Source organism: Chrysemys picta, chromosome 4 (assembly GCF_011386835.1).
Source record: "Chrysemys picta bellii isolate R12L10 chromosome 4, ASM1138683v2, whole genome shotgun sequence".
NCBI classification, from domain to species: domain Eukaryota; kingdom Metazoa; phylum Chordata; order Testudines; family Emydidae; genus Chrysemys; species Chrysemys picta.
Window position 1 is genome coordinate 19,879,550 of NC_088794.1, and position 14,568 is coordinate 19,894,117.

Here is a 14,568-nt window from a genome sequence, read left to right on the forward strand (position 1 = left end):
TGTAATTTGTCCCTAGCAGCATCTGATTTATTCACCTAGTGATTGCATTGATTGTTTGTGCTCCGTGGTGGATCTATTCTTGGAATCAGAAGAGTACTGGACTTGAAATACTGAATTGAGACTTCGAGTGGATTATGCTTAGTGAGACTCAACAGCAAGCTTGGTTAACAAAGGATAGCCTCTGAGCACCTCTAACTACAAAAGTCTTTCCCCCAATAAATGGAAAATGAAACTGTCCCAGGTCTAATAATCTGGGGTAGGGTCATTTTGGAAGCAGCAAATGAGTCTCATTCTTAGATGAATAGGAGGCAGGTATATGAGAATATGGCAATCCTCTGCCAATTTTTATCCTAAAGTACAAGGTAACTGGCGGTGTCCCTGAAGATCTTTATCCCAGTGCAATAAGCTATTTAATTGTTTCTCTTCTTCATTATGTATTGTCTATAGTGTTTTTCCTTTTACCTGTATTTATTTATTTAGTACTGGGGCTAACTTCTGCCCTTGAATAGAGACGTACAGAATTTAGTCCATAGAAATATGCATAGGCTGTCAGAGTGAGAGGAGAATGGAATGCCTTTTTCCTAATTGTCTGTTTTGTATTACAGTTCTTATTGAATAGGTGCTGTCCACATATGTTGGGCAATATTCGCTCAAGAAGCAGAATTGTAACCCAAATAGTTGTGGAGTTGGTGTTTAGGTCTCCAAGTGTTCAATAAGTCTTGATTTTAGACAGGGTTTTAACTTTGGGAAAACATGGATGTAATTATTTGACAGTAATGTATTTGAAGCTTTTGCCAGATACAGCAGCGCATACTTACTGAGAGCTCTAATTTAGTGAGAACTGCTTAAGGTTCCAAGATATTTCCATAGGTGTACATGCTGCAGGGCACACACAAGAAGACTAGATTGCTGCCTTGAAGAGTTTGTAATCCAAGTTTAAGAACATACAACCGAATAGCATATGGAAATATTCAGAGAAGTGCCATAAATTGGGGTAAATTACCTCATAACCTCATTTGTTTGCTTCTACTAATGTTGCTGGAAAATCCTACAAGGTCTCTGCTAAAACAAGGACCAGTTGCTCGCACTGCATTTCTTCTCCACACACCCGCCCCGCCTCTACCCCCCCCCCCCCGTCTCCTAGAGACAGTACTAGCTTCCTCCTTTGTTTATAGTCATCCATGTGAGTCATCTTTCAATGTGAATATTGCAGAATTGCCCATCCAATTTTTCTTTAGTTTGTACTCTTGTTTAGCTATGGGCTTGGGAGTCCCATGACAGGCTTAGTTTAGCAGGCAAACTGCTGGCAAGACTTTTTTTTTTTTTTTAAAGGGTGGGGGGGAAAAAAGGGAGACTACTCTACTCAAGTCTTTCACTTGACTAAAAATTTAGTCATGTATTTCTCCCCCACCCACTCTGAGCTCAGAGTGGCTCCTTCTGGTGCACAGTAAAGATCTCACTTATGCCTTCATTTCTGGATTATTTGGGAGAAATTTTGAACTCTTAATAAAGTAGCATCCAGAATTGTAATCCTTTCAGCCACACCCAAAGGGGCATATTTAACTCTTCATCAAATGTAAAGGAAGTTTTGTTTCAGAGCTGGCCCTTCATTGTAAGTTTTTAGTATTGGGACTTCCAAGTTGCAGTGCCAACCAGTGGCACATCAGGATGCAGGACACCTAGGAGCAATCCATTTAAAGCACTGGGCAACTAGGCACTCGCTAAATGGAAACTGTAAAAATGCATGCGTCATGATTAGCTAGTTAAAATCGAGCTGTAACTTGTTCTCTTTCGCTTTTGTTAGCAGAATTGTTTTGTGCCTCCTCTTTTTCCCCCCCCTCTTTAAATAGGAAACTACTACTATTGGAAACAAATAATACTGAAATAATGCTGACTAGGTGAATGTTTACTCGAAAGCTCAAAGGGCTATGCATATGGTAAAATTATGCTTAAATTAAATCTAAGGCTGAATCAACCCCCTGTGGACAAAGGCAAGGTATCCTACCTAGGGCTTCTTGAATACCCCAAAGGGTGACAGTATTTTTGCTGCCTTGCACCTCTTTATCAAAGGATCTGAAAGCATCTCACAGATATCAGAACTGTCTGATTAACCCTCTATATGTGAGTAAATTGCATCCATTAGAGTGAGATTTGGCTTCAATACAGAGGTAGAAAATGAGCTGTACCGACAATCTCATCTCCTCCTCCAGCACTTCACCTCCTGTGTAAATAATCTAATTGTCCAAATAAAGGTCTAGACTGAACAAGTGAAAGTGAATCTTAAACTGCATCCTTAAAACTGCTCAGCTCTAGGGCCACCAGCCCTCCTCCCACAGCTCAACCCTGAAGATGGAGCCTAAGAAGCTACTTCAATTTTAAAAAAAGGAATGTTTCTCACCTTTGCCTAGTTCTTGTGTTTCATTGTGATTTTTCATGGTCTAATGCAATGCTGATTGGGTTTCCAACACTGCAGGGCAATACTGAAATTCAAAAACTTTTCACATTTATATGGATGTTAAATTTTGTTTCTTGTTGTTTTGTAGTTAAAAAGAGAGATGCTTTTTCTTGGGCCTCTACTGCTGGAGTGTTTTTATTTCTCATCTCAGGGAGCACTTCACCCCTAGCAAAAATCTCTAGGAACATTTTAAAGGAGACTCCTAGAGTCTCAGATTCTGTGGAAATGAGTGACATGTCCTCCACTTGGTTCCACAGCAGAGAAACTAACTAGGATACTTTGCTCATAGCTTTTAAAGACAACACCATTAAATCAAATTGAAATAGTTTTGCCTGGCTATGTAAATGCATTTCCAGTTAATTTAAAATTAAATCTTTTTTTCCTTTCTAAAAGGGTGATACTGTACATTAGTCAATTATTTGTAGCACAAGCCCAGGGCTGTAGGGCAGTTCATGTAATGAACTATGTCTGTAAACATGAAAACTGGGGATCTGTATTTCTGAGATTGGAGAACCTTGGAGTTGCAATCAAAGAAACTGAAGTTTTTACTGTGAAGCTTTCTCCAAAGAATTTCATGAGTGCATCTGGATTTTTACATGCAGTTCTCCCACTGGCTTCTCCAGCAGTCTGCATACTGTGCCAAACTCTGATGTTGGAATGGAAACCTAAGGATCTGTTAACATTTCTTCTTAGTTGAATCTCCAGGGAAAAAAAAATGTACTTGCATGAGAGGATCCCTGTGATAGCTCTACATCTGGTCCAGACACCTAAGGGACTTTGATACTGCAAGAATGGTAGCCAATAGCAGAATCTTGAGGAACAGCACTGATTTGTTTAAGATGCCTTCCTAATGTTCTTTCTTGGCTGTGAAATCTTACTGGTTGCACTGTAAACCAAAATGCCAAAAACTGTATTTAGAATGTTGATACTGTACTTGTACCCAATGTCTAAATGGTATGAAGATTGCAGACTCATCCCACCCGAATGACACTGTTGCTGTCATCACCATCAGTACATACTTAACAGCTCATCAGTTGTCATCAGCCCCTTCCAAATGACCAAATGGTAGGTAATTCACTAACAACCAGAAATCGATTTTAAGAGCCCTTTATTTCGAAATAAATGGCTTTGTTGTGTGGACGGGTGCAGGGTTAATTCGATTTAACGCTGCTAAATCCAAATTAAAGTCAGTGTAGACCAGGCCTAGGAAGTGAGTTCCAGTCATGTCTTGGACACTGACTCACTCTGACCTTGGGCAGTTCACTTAATTCAGTACCTCAGTTTCCCAATCATTGAAATGGTGTGAATACTTGACTGCCTCAAATTGTTGATTCTCATTTGTAGAGTACTTTGAATCAGGAAAAAACTAATCTTGTAAATGTTAAGTACATATACCTCCCCTTCCAATTCATCAAGCCATTTCACCCATATGAAAACTTAGCTCTATAGCACTTGAGAAAAGAAGGCAAGTATCTCAGTGACAGAGGAGAGGATAAGTGACTGGCCCAAGTGTGACTTGTTTAATTCTTACTGTGTTGCAATGCTTATTGATGTCCATATGCAACATTCACTGGGCATTATGTCAGTAATCAAAGTATTACAGTTCTGACCAACCTCTAGACAGCTATTGGTGCAGTCATTTGGGCAATTACTCCACAGGGCAGGCATTCTCCTGGAGCCTTTCCGTCTATGAGCAGTGTGAGAACACCATTTGTAGCTTTAAAAATATGTGGTCTAGCTGTGTAAAGTTATACCATATATGAATTTTATCTGTAGCTAATAATGCAGCCTCCTAACCGTATTTAACTCCTATTCAGGTGGTAGAGTCCCAGAGCCACGCCAAAAACTGAACTCTTACCTTTCCAGCTGAAATGTTCAATGCTTGAATCACTCATTAGAAACATAGGATATGACTGGCAACTTAGGTGGGCCAGTCTGAACTTGGGTATTTCTTCTAGCAGTGGCCAGTGCCTCTTTCACCATAGGCAGGTGAAGAGCCTACAAATGAGTATATTGTGGGAAGGATGAGGGACAAGTTCACTACTGGAAGTGCCAGGAAGTTAACTTGTACTTCTTCTTGGCTTGCATATCAACAAACTTGGGCAGTTTATATTATCATATTTAACCCCACTGTAATAATGGTCACTTAGCCATTTTCATTTATGCAATAACTACAGGTTGTAATAGCAGTGGATAGGAGTCTATTCAGGGCAGTAACGGTGTGCTTGGAATACACGCTGAAAGTTGAAAAGAGGCTTGATGCAGGATTTTTCATGACTTGTTGATCCTGTATGGCTCAGACACAGCTGGTCTAAAGAGGACCAGTACAAATAACTGCAAAATGGATCAAAGAACTTCTTGAAGCTTCTAGCCAGAAAATGTAAAAGCTCTCCTGCATGTCCCCACACAACCTAAAATTTACCTGACTGGCTGCTTGCATGTGTTGTGATGTGCGGTTGTATTTCTTTTTGCACCTGGGAGAGGGGCTAGCAACTTTTGTTGTCCCCTCCTCCCTTCCCCCTCACCACCCCGGTGGTAAAACTAATGGACCATCCCTGATTTTTCTGTTACGGTCCTTAAAGATTTGGTTCAAGGTCAACAAACAAAGAAATGAGTGAAGCTAGTTAAAGATTTTCCATTCCTTTTGCCAAAGGTATAAATACAGAAGGCATCTGCTCTTAACACTAACTCAGTCATTGATCAGGCTCTTTGAGCGCTTAAACTGTTTTATAGCCACCTGTTGGCCAAATAAGGTAAACAAATGTGGCTGCAACATAGCCTTAAATGAAAAGCAAACTTTTAGTGTCTTATTTTTAAAATTAGCCTGAGGATGTTGGCATCTTGGACAAGCTTCTTGAGAGGTAGCATGGAGGCCTGAATGGTGGTGATGGTGGAAATGCTTATAGAATAGCCTTTTCTCTAGGTCTGTGGGTTGGGAACCCAGAGTGGGTCATGACCCTGTTTTAATGGGATCGCCAGGGCTGGCGTTAGACTTGCTGGGGCCAAAGCCCGAGCCCCACCACCTGGGGCCAAAGCCGAAGCCTGAGGGCTTCAGCCCTGGGTGGCAAGTCTCAGGTTACAAGCCCACCCCACCTGGATCTAAAGCCCTTGAGCTTCAGCTTTGATCCCACCTCACCTAGTCCCGCCTGGGGTGGTGGGACTCTAGCAGGCTCAAGCTTTGTTCCCCGCTCCTGGGGGTCATGTAGTAATTTTTGTTGTCAGAAGGGGGTCACGGTGCAATGAAGTTTGAGAACCCCCCCCCCCCACTCTAGTAACTAGTTCAGATCCAGTTCTGTGTAGTAGTGAATGAAAGCCACCTCAGTATGATAACTTTGCATTAGTGTATGTATAACAAGTTGGTTGATGCAATTGAATTTCTAGTGTCCAGAAATATCTGCACACTAACTGCCCTTTGTTGGCAATCTAGAAATGGACCGAAAACTGACTAGGCCAGGGAGGCTGAACTCTCTTCTGGCCCTAAATGGGGGTTTTTCAAGACAGGGTTGAGTCATGCCAGTGGATAGCAGAGAAAATATAGCACAAGCTTCCCATAGCTATTCTTGTGTTGCGGATCAACTGATTTCATTCTCTAGGCTGGCAGTGTGCTCTCACTAATTCCTGTCCTAAAAATCATCATAGTATTTTAGAAAACCTTCAATGCTGAATCTCAAAAACATGGCTCTTGTGACTTCAGTAGCTTTAGCTGATCTGAAGCATTCTAGCCATATCTCAGCGAGACACAATGAGGAAAAATTCTAAATGAAGTGACTCAAGTGAAAAGTCTGAAGTATTGAAGTGAGCTAGGATATATTCTCAGTTCTCCATTTTTCACAATGAAAGTGAAATAAAAGTCAGCTCTTGCAAGACAGAGAGAGGCTTGAGGTCTAAAATAAGACCATGGATCCTATACTGCCATGTGAAACTTGGGCGGGATTTGAACCTTGTTTGCTGATTCCAAGGCTTCATTGTCTAGTATTGCTGTAGACACCCAAAAGGATGAGAAATGAGCCTTGAATAAAAGTTTATTTAAGATTAAGTTAGATAAGTTTATGGAGGGAATGGTTTAATGGTAAAATATAGTAGTCAAGGAAAGCCAAGCAATGGTAGGTAAATAGTATAATGGCTAACAGGGGTCGGGCTGGAGACTCTTGCCTATATGCTCGGGGTCTTACTGATCGCCATATTTGGGGTCGGGAAGGAATTTTCCTCCAGGGCAGATTGGCTGAGCCTCTGGAGGTTTTTCGCCTCCCTCCGCAGCATGGGGCAGGGATCTCTAGCAGGAGGGTCTCTGCCAATTGAAGTCACTAAAAACAGGATTGGGGACTTCAACAGCAGAGTCCAGGGAAGGGGTAGGGATGGTTTTATGGCCTGCAGCATGCAGGGGGTCAGACCAGATGATCATAATGGTCCCTTCTGACCTTAAAGTCTATGAGTCTGAGACTTTTATAGGTTAATACAAGGATCTGGGAGAAGCTCCAATCAGCCCCGTGGACTCATGGGAATTGCATGTTTAGACCATGAAATGGGTCCCACCACAGGGATGAACTTTTAGTGGGGAGAGGGAAGTTGGGAGAGTTACTAGCAGGGTTAATTGCTAAAACTTCAATGTGGTGATCTCCCTTTTTTACTCTTTCAGGAGGTGGACATTGTGGTAGCCCCATGTCGGGGATTCCAGTCTGCTGAGGTCACCTTGGGAGAGTACGTGAACCATGTCTTGCCTGTTGTCACCTTTGCCATCAGTGAGGCTAAACTGTCAGCATCTGATGAAAACGAACTGCGGGAAATCCAAGAGAAATTCTCTTTGCCTGTTTTCTTTTGCAAAGTGCCGGAGTCAGAGGCTGAACTGATCTCTCCCAAAAAGACTGAGAATGAGAAGTCATCCCTCTACTGTCAGCTGATGGACCTAGACTACCTGAGTACCAACCACTGCAGCTGTGGGGCCCCTAGTTCTGATGCCAAAGCCCAGAGCATGCTGGTGGAGCAATTTGAGAAATTCCGTCTCCTGAGCACTTTCTCCAGGCAGGTGCTGCAGAAGCACCTGGTGGATGTAGCTACCATCCTGAACATGGTGCACTGCCGCTGCCTGGACATCTTCATCAACCAGGCTTTTGACATGCAACGAGATTTGCAGATCACCCCAAAACGGCTGGAGTACACGCGCAAGAAGGAGAATGAGCTCTATGAGTCTCTGATGGGTATTGCCAATCGCAAGCAGGAGGAGATGAAGGACATGATCATAGAGACTCTCAACAACATGAAAGAGGAGCTGCTGGAAGATGCTGCTAACATGGAATTCAAAGGTAATCTCTGGTAAGAGGAGAGAGATGGGCAGATATCTGAGGATGACTGAATTTATAAGCCCCTCCATAAACTTTGCTTCCTGGGCCAATGTAAATCAGGATCAGACTAGGTCTACCTTCCTGCATGACCTCTTCTGCGTCATCTAATCTGTAAAACAATCAACTGGTAGAGTCTGCTACACTGGACTATTTTCTCTAAGCAGATCACTGAAGTAGGTCTGAGCACACGACTAGACCAGGAATGCCTGACTTCTAATTAAGTCTGACAGTGATTCATGCTGCGTAGACCAGAACAGGCTACTTAGGCCTAGCCTACACTAAAAAGTTAGGTTGACCCAGCTACATCGTTGAGGGGGTGTGAAAAATCCATGCCTGTGAGCAACGTAGCTAAGCAGATCTAGACAGTGCTAGGTTGATGGAAGAATTTTTCCAATCTTCTGCTTCTCAGGGAGGTGGATTATCTATGCTGACAAGAGAGCCCCTCCCATCTGTGTAGGCAGTGGCTACACTGAAGCATTACAGCAGCGCTGGAGTTGTATCGCTGTCATGTTTCAAGTGTGCACAAGCCCTTGTGGGAAACAGTAATTGCCTACATTAGTGGTGGGAAAATGATTGATTGTGAGTAGTCAGAACTGGATAATCAACTTTTTTCAGCAAAAAAAATGCAGGCTTGTGATATCAAAACATTTTGGAAATTCATGTTGATTTTGTCAAATTGTTGGTCATAGAGCCTCATTTTTTTCAGAATTTTTTTAGAGCACTTCTCGCTTTGACACCTTTGAATCTGCTTTTCTAGAAACTTATTTTTATACTATTAAAGGAACTAAAAAATATTCTAAAATAGAAATATTTTGTTTGCCTCCCCCTCCCCCCCCCAAAATATTTTTGCCAAAAAATTTAAAAAAACAAAACCCTTCATTTTGGTTCAGCTCAACCAATCTTTTTAATTGTCAGTGGACTGAAATATTGCTAATTTGCCTAGCTGTAGTTGTGAGGACTGTAAATCTCTAAAAGAAAACTGTGGAGTTCAAGACTCTACCCCGCACTCCTAGAATTTAAAGTCCCTTTCTTTTTCTTTCACAGTTGATGACTTAAACAGCTTTACAGTATTGAACCTTCTAAAATAAAACACTTCTATATAGATGCCTGGTTACCCTTCTGCTATCTTTTTTCCTGCTGACCTCTGGGCATTCACCCGGTAGTGCATCAGAAAGCATGGGTTATTGCCCAAAAGTCTATTTGGCATGCTCAACACATGGAAGAAGGCAAGGACACGTGGTGTGGGTTTTAACCAGGCTACAGTTTTATTAGTCAAATTACATCCAAAGTTCCCATCAGGGACAGTCCAGTGCAGTCACCTGCACCACATTGATCCTTTGTCAATTTGTGGGGCGCTCCTACTGTAAGGGAGCCAGTCATCACACTAGAAGGTTCTCAGGGCACCTCCAGCTGCCCACTATCATCCTTTTTTGGCAGTTGAGGTGACAGGTGACCTCGACAGCCAAACAGCACTGCCATGAAGTGCAGTGGTGGGGCAGTTGCCCCTTGGTAATATCCCAGCCCTTGGTTTGCATTTGACCCGGGGTGGGGATGAGGAAATAGACACGTTGCCCCATCTCACAAGGCGATACCTTTCGGATGCCCACTAATATGTTACTGCTTTGGGTCTGGAGCCTAAATCAGAGAATTCCTGCACGGCGCACCTTCCAAAAGTTGCAACAGCTAAACAATTCTCACATAGGTTCTAACGGTGACCTCCAGGAGCAGGAGAATCCCAGCCCTCCTGTTGCCCAAAACGCCAACCTCTAGGTCTCTCTGTGAGGAAGGTGAAAATCCCAAACAATCTTGGTCAATCGGGTGGAATGGGGAGAAATTCTTTCCCATCCCCAAAGTGGCAATAGCATAGCCCACAGTGCCCTAATAAGGAAGGGTTGGGGTGGGCTGATTGTTGGGAATTCGTAAACAGGAAGTGGCCCTGAGCACAGGTCTCCAAATCCTGCACAACCTCCACCCCAGGAAGTTGTATGTGGGCAGGAAATCTCACTGTCCTTTTTGCCCTCTCCCATTGTGGAAACGACCAAGCTCAATCCTGGCTAGGCTTGGGGCCCTCTTTTGGGAAGAGCCAGCAAAACCTGCTCTGTTCTTGCCAGCTGAATGCCATGGGTTGTCTCTTGTTTTTGAAGATGCGTGGCTTCCCAATGCACTTCCCAATGAGGTGTAACGTCTGTTGGTAGCTTTTGAGCTCCAGGAGAGAGGGGTTTATTAACTGTTGTGAATGGTTAAACTTTAAATAACTTAGTCTCTCTGAGTCTTTTGGTCTGGGGCACTAGACAGTCCCATGATTAGCAACAAATGGGTGCTTTGATGTGGCCGGTTTTATAAAACTTTCTCTTGCTTGTCACGCAATGGTTTGCGATAACTTTTGGTCCTTCAGGAAGGAACGTTGAGATGGAAATGCACTTTGAAGTGACATGAAGGCTTTCTGCTTGAAACGAAATTGAAAATAGCTTTCGGCTGTAAGGTTGGAGGAAGTAGTTTGCTTTTCTTTACATTCAAAAGGCGCAGAGTACTCTAAGGAGGCTTCTAAATCTCTAGACTTGCACTTCAATTTTAAAACTGGAAAACAAATGCGTGCAGCCCTCTAGGAGAGATGGAGGGTGTAGAATAGAGCACCCGCTACAAAGTAGCGAATGAGCAAATGGAATACCATGTATCCAGATTTGTCTCTGGAGTGCAGTCACCATTAGGAGGGAGGGAGAAGGATTGTTCTGTGACTTAAAATGTTTGTTTGCTTTGTATCATTCACGTAAGTACAGCCATAATCACTAAGAGTTGGTCTACACTGCAGTGTTGGTTTGCGTTAACTCTGCTTGAGTGAGAGTGGCCACACTGAAATAACACTTGAGTAACGGTGTTTGTATTAGTGGCCTGGAGTAATTGAATCCCCACGGCATTATTAGTTTGAGCATCAACAGCACTCAAGCTTCAGCCCACATCCCCTGATGGGCCAGCTAGCTAGAATTTAAAGCATCATTTAACTGGAGCTAGAGACTTTGTGTGAATGGGAGTTGGGTTATGGGCAACATGTTGCACTTGGAGCTAGACAAGTCCTCAGGCTTGATCTGTGCTGCAACCCAACCAATCAGATGTGACTGCAGCTTGGGGAGGTGTACCGACAGCTAGCTTTAATCTAGCTCGTGCAGCTAAAAATAGCAGTGAAGACATGATTGCACAGGCTAGAAACACAAGTATGTACCCCAAGTACCTGGTAAGCTTGTCCAGCCCATGCCAAAGCCTGTGCTGATGCGTCTTCACTGCTTTTGTTGTTGTGTTTGTTTTTTTTAGCTGCGTTAGCTAGTTTAAAGCTAGTGCGAGTATGCCTACTTGTGCTCTAATCACTCCTTCAATTGCAGTGTAGACGTAGCCTTCAGTGTGCATGCTGTTTGTTAGAGCTTGGCATTCAGGAGGATGTAAAACCAGACTATAGTGACTTGAGGGCTATCAGCATTTGAGAAAGTTTTTGCTGCGGGAAGGAAGGTAGATTCTCCTGTTGCAGCCTCTGACGTCATAAGTCAGTAACTTGATTTATGTTTAAAGAAGCTAGAATCTCCTTCTGGATTTTGTGTTCAAATACAGGTCTCCAGCCTGACCTCTGAGCGTTGCTGTAGAACTGGGGAAACCGGCTATGGTGCATGCACAGTAGCAACTTGACCAGCTAGATACCTATTGAATAATACTTGGCATTTTGTATATCAAGCATTGAATAAGCATCAGATAATCTTTCTGTGATGTGAGGAATAATATGGAGGAACTGAGGTACAGCAATAAGTGGCTTGCACAAGACCTTGCTTTTAACCGCAAAGCTGAGACCAGATTTCATTTCTGACTGGGAGATCGCTGTAATGTGCATTTGAAATCAGAGGGCAGGGTAATCTTCTCACCTTCCATCTTGAGGGTTAGATGGAAGGTTGTCAAGTGCATCACAAGAGTGTGACTCGTATGGCAGCCCTCTGAAAACAAGCTTTAGTGTCCAGTTGGGAGCTAATTATAAGCTCCTTGGGGCAGGAGGGCCCCTTTTATTCTGTGTCTGTACAGTTTCTAGCACAGTGGGGCTCTGTTTTATGACGGGGCTACCACAATACTACTGCTAATAATAATCCTATAAATGTAAACAAGCAGGCACGAGCATTGCAGTGGTGTGTATGTTGTTCTCACAGGCTATTAAGTTGGCTTGAAATTGCAGTAGGAGACACAAGGGATCAAAAAGTATGTTTAGAGACTTGTCTTGCACTTTTTTGCATTTAGTGGAGCAAATAACTTTTCATTGAACTTAGTTCTCAGCACTAAGAAATTCTGTGTCCGAAAATGAACTGGAGGGGGTGAGATTGTGGCTTTGGAATGTTTGGGAATCACTGAGTTAGTTAAAAACAGGCAGCCTGAATTCCCCCACCCTCCCAAACCACCATTTGAATATGCTTCAGAAACTACCTTCTCTCTGCAAAGAAAGTTGTTCTATGTGTAGAAATGCTTTGCTCACTTTTTTTATTTTTTTATTGTAGCCTGGAAACATTTGCTAGTTGAATGGTGAGCAAAATATTTAGTCACATCAAGAGCAGGAATGTATAAAACCTTCCTAATATTCCTCTTCCTGAGAGGTGAACAAAGACAAGTACACCACTTTGTTTAAAAGTGAAAACACAGAGGAGTCAAATGGTGAATGAGTTAGCCTTTCACCTCTGTCTTGGGTCCTAGATTGAGTCTATGGCCCTAGGGGTGCAGTGGAATGTAGAACAAGCTTGCACATAGGGTGAAACTCCTGCTCCCTACAGACCATTAAACAATCTGGTCTTTAGAGGTATTAATTTTCTTTTTATAAAGGCTGCAGAAATCATGACTATCCCAACCAAGTTATGGCTGAATCCATGGTAACTGTTTAACATGGTGGCTGCTAACAGGGCCCTTTCATGACCAGTGATTTTGAAAGAACGGTGCTAATCAGAATACTTCAGAACATCTCTTCTTTCCTCCCTCCCCCCCAATAAAACAAAACCAAAGCCCTACCCACAGTCCGTCACGGTCTTTTAATCTTACTATCACGCTCCCTTGGGAGCAGTGGAAGGGCCCCTGTTCACATTGTTTCAACTAACTTTCTTTCACAAACCACTGTTAGCAGCAGTTTGTCCAATAGCATGAACAGGACCTAGAGGTCAAAACTCAAGATAATTAAATAGTGTTAGAAGGGGTGGAGGGTGAGCAGAAACTGTCCAGACAAGTGCTGGAATAAGCTTGTGCTGTAGTTGCTTTGCAAAACACAGTGTGCAGCAGCGTGTCATGTTTGACAGCTAATAGTACAATTGTAATGCCTTTGTGTCCTATCTGTATAAAACTTTCCTTCCTTCCTGCAGACATCATAATTCCTGAGAATGGGGAACCTGTGAGTACCAAGGACATTAAATGTTGTATTAAGCAAATCCAGGAACTGATCATTTCTCGGTTAAACCAAGCGGTTGCCAACAAATTGATAAGCTCCGTAGACTACCTGCGTGAAAGCTTTGTGGGGACACTGGAGAGATGCCTGAGGAGTCTGGAGAAGTCTCAGGATGTTTCAGTACATATCACAAGCAATTATCTCAAACAGGTATGGTAGCTCAACCAGTTGCTGAGAATTTTCGTAGCATTACTTTTTTACAAAGAATTTTGTTGGACTGTCACAGCAAGACTTGACTTTATCCTGATGGAATAAGAGAGCAGCACTAAAAAACAAGGAAGAGTTGGGCAAGGCTATAATGTACAAGCCCTATTAAAAGCAATAGAAAGAAGCAGAAACCTTTGAGGAACGGCTGTAGTGGCTGGAGAAGAGGGGTAGAATTGGGGAATCCTAGGTTCTATTCTCAGCTCTTCTCAGGCTTGCTGTATGATCTCTGCCAAGTCACTTAACCTCCCACTCGGTTTCCCAGTCTGTAAAATGGCGATAATTACCTGTCTATGTAAGGGTGTGGTAAGGATTAAATACACGGAATAGTCTGGTCAGGTAGGCTGGGGGCCATCTGCAGCATCCGGTATACTGGAGGCAAGATACAAGATTTACAGGACCAGTGCTCTTATTTGTTCTAGGTCAGTTTTCCATACAGAATCAGAATTAAGCAAGTCGTGGTTCCTACTTTGCTAATTTCCCCCCCACCCCCCTTCCTCACTCCAGATACTAAATGCAGCCTATCACGTTGAAGTCACTTTTCACTCAGGCTCATCAGTAACCAGAATGCTGTGGGAACAGATCAAACAGGTATGAATTTTCTACATTCCTTTCTACTTGGACTGTAAAATAAACTAGTTACTATCACATCCTGACTTTCGCGTACTAGAACAACGATGGAATGTTTGGATTATAAATGCTGCAGGGATTGCTTATGAAACTTTGATACTAAATATTAATAACTTCTGCTTGTCTGCAGAATGTTCTGCATAATCTTACTACTTTTTTTTTTTTTTAAATGGAGATATCCCATCTCCTAGAACTGGAAGGGACCTTGAAAGGTCATCTAGTCCAGCCCCCTGCCTTCACTAGCAGGACCAAGTACTGATTTTGCCCCAGATCCCTAAGTGGCCCCCTCAAGGATTGAACTCACAACCCTGGGTTTAGCAGGCCAATGATCAAACCACTGAGCTTTTTTACAAACCATAAATGTGCAAATTAATAATGTGCCCCTAAAAGGGTGTTGGATGCTTCACAAAGCAAAGAATTGACTTGACAGTTGCTAGTTACAAATGTTAAGGCAAACCACTATTATTCATTGAGTGAGTGTCCATACAGAT

At 42.8% G+C, this 14,568-nt stretch overlaps 1 protein-coding gene across 4 annotated transcripts in view; it reads left to right on the top strand.

The window, feature by feature from the left end:
- Positions 1 to 14,568, top strand: part of DSTYK (dual serine/threonine and tyrosine protein kinase) — a 59,582-nt gene that overhangs the window by 28,540 nt on the left and 16,474 nt on the right. For all 4 annotated transcript variants that reach the window (XR_010600389.1, XR_010600390.1, XM_005306418.5 and 1 more), the window contains exons 3-5: positions 7,092 to 7,755; positions 13,161 to 13,393; positions 13,955 to 14,038. Coding sequence is in view for 2 of the 4 variants with exons in the window: in XM_005306418.5 (XP_005306475.2) it covers positions 7,092 to 7,755; positions 13,161 to 13,393; positions 13,955 to 14,038 (981 nt within the window). In the remaining 2 variants the exon portion in view is untranslated. The remainder of the gene's footprint in view (positions 1 to 7,091; positions 7,756 to 13,160; positions 13,394 to 13,954; positions 14,039 to 14,568) is intronic.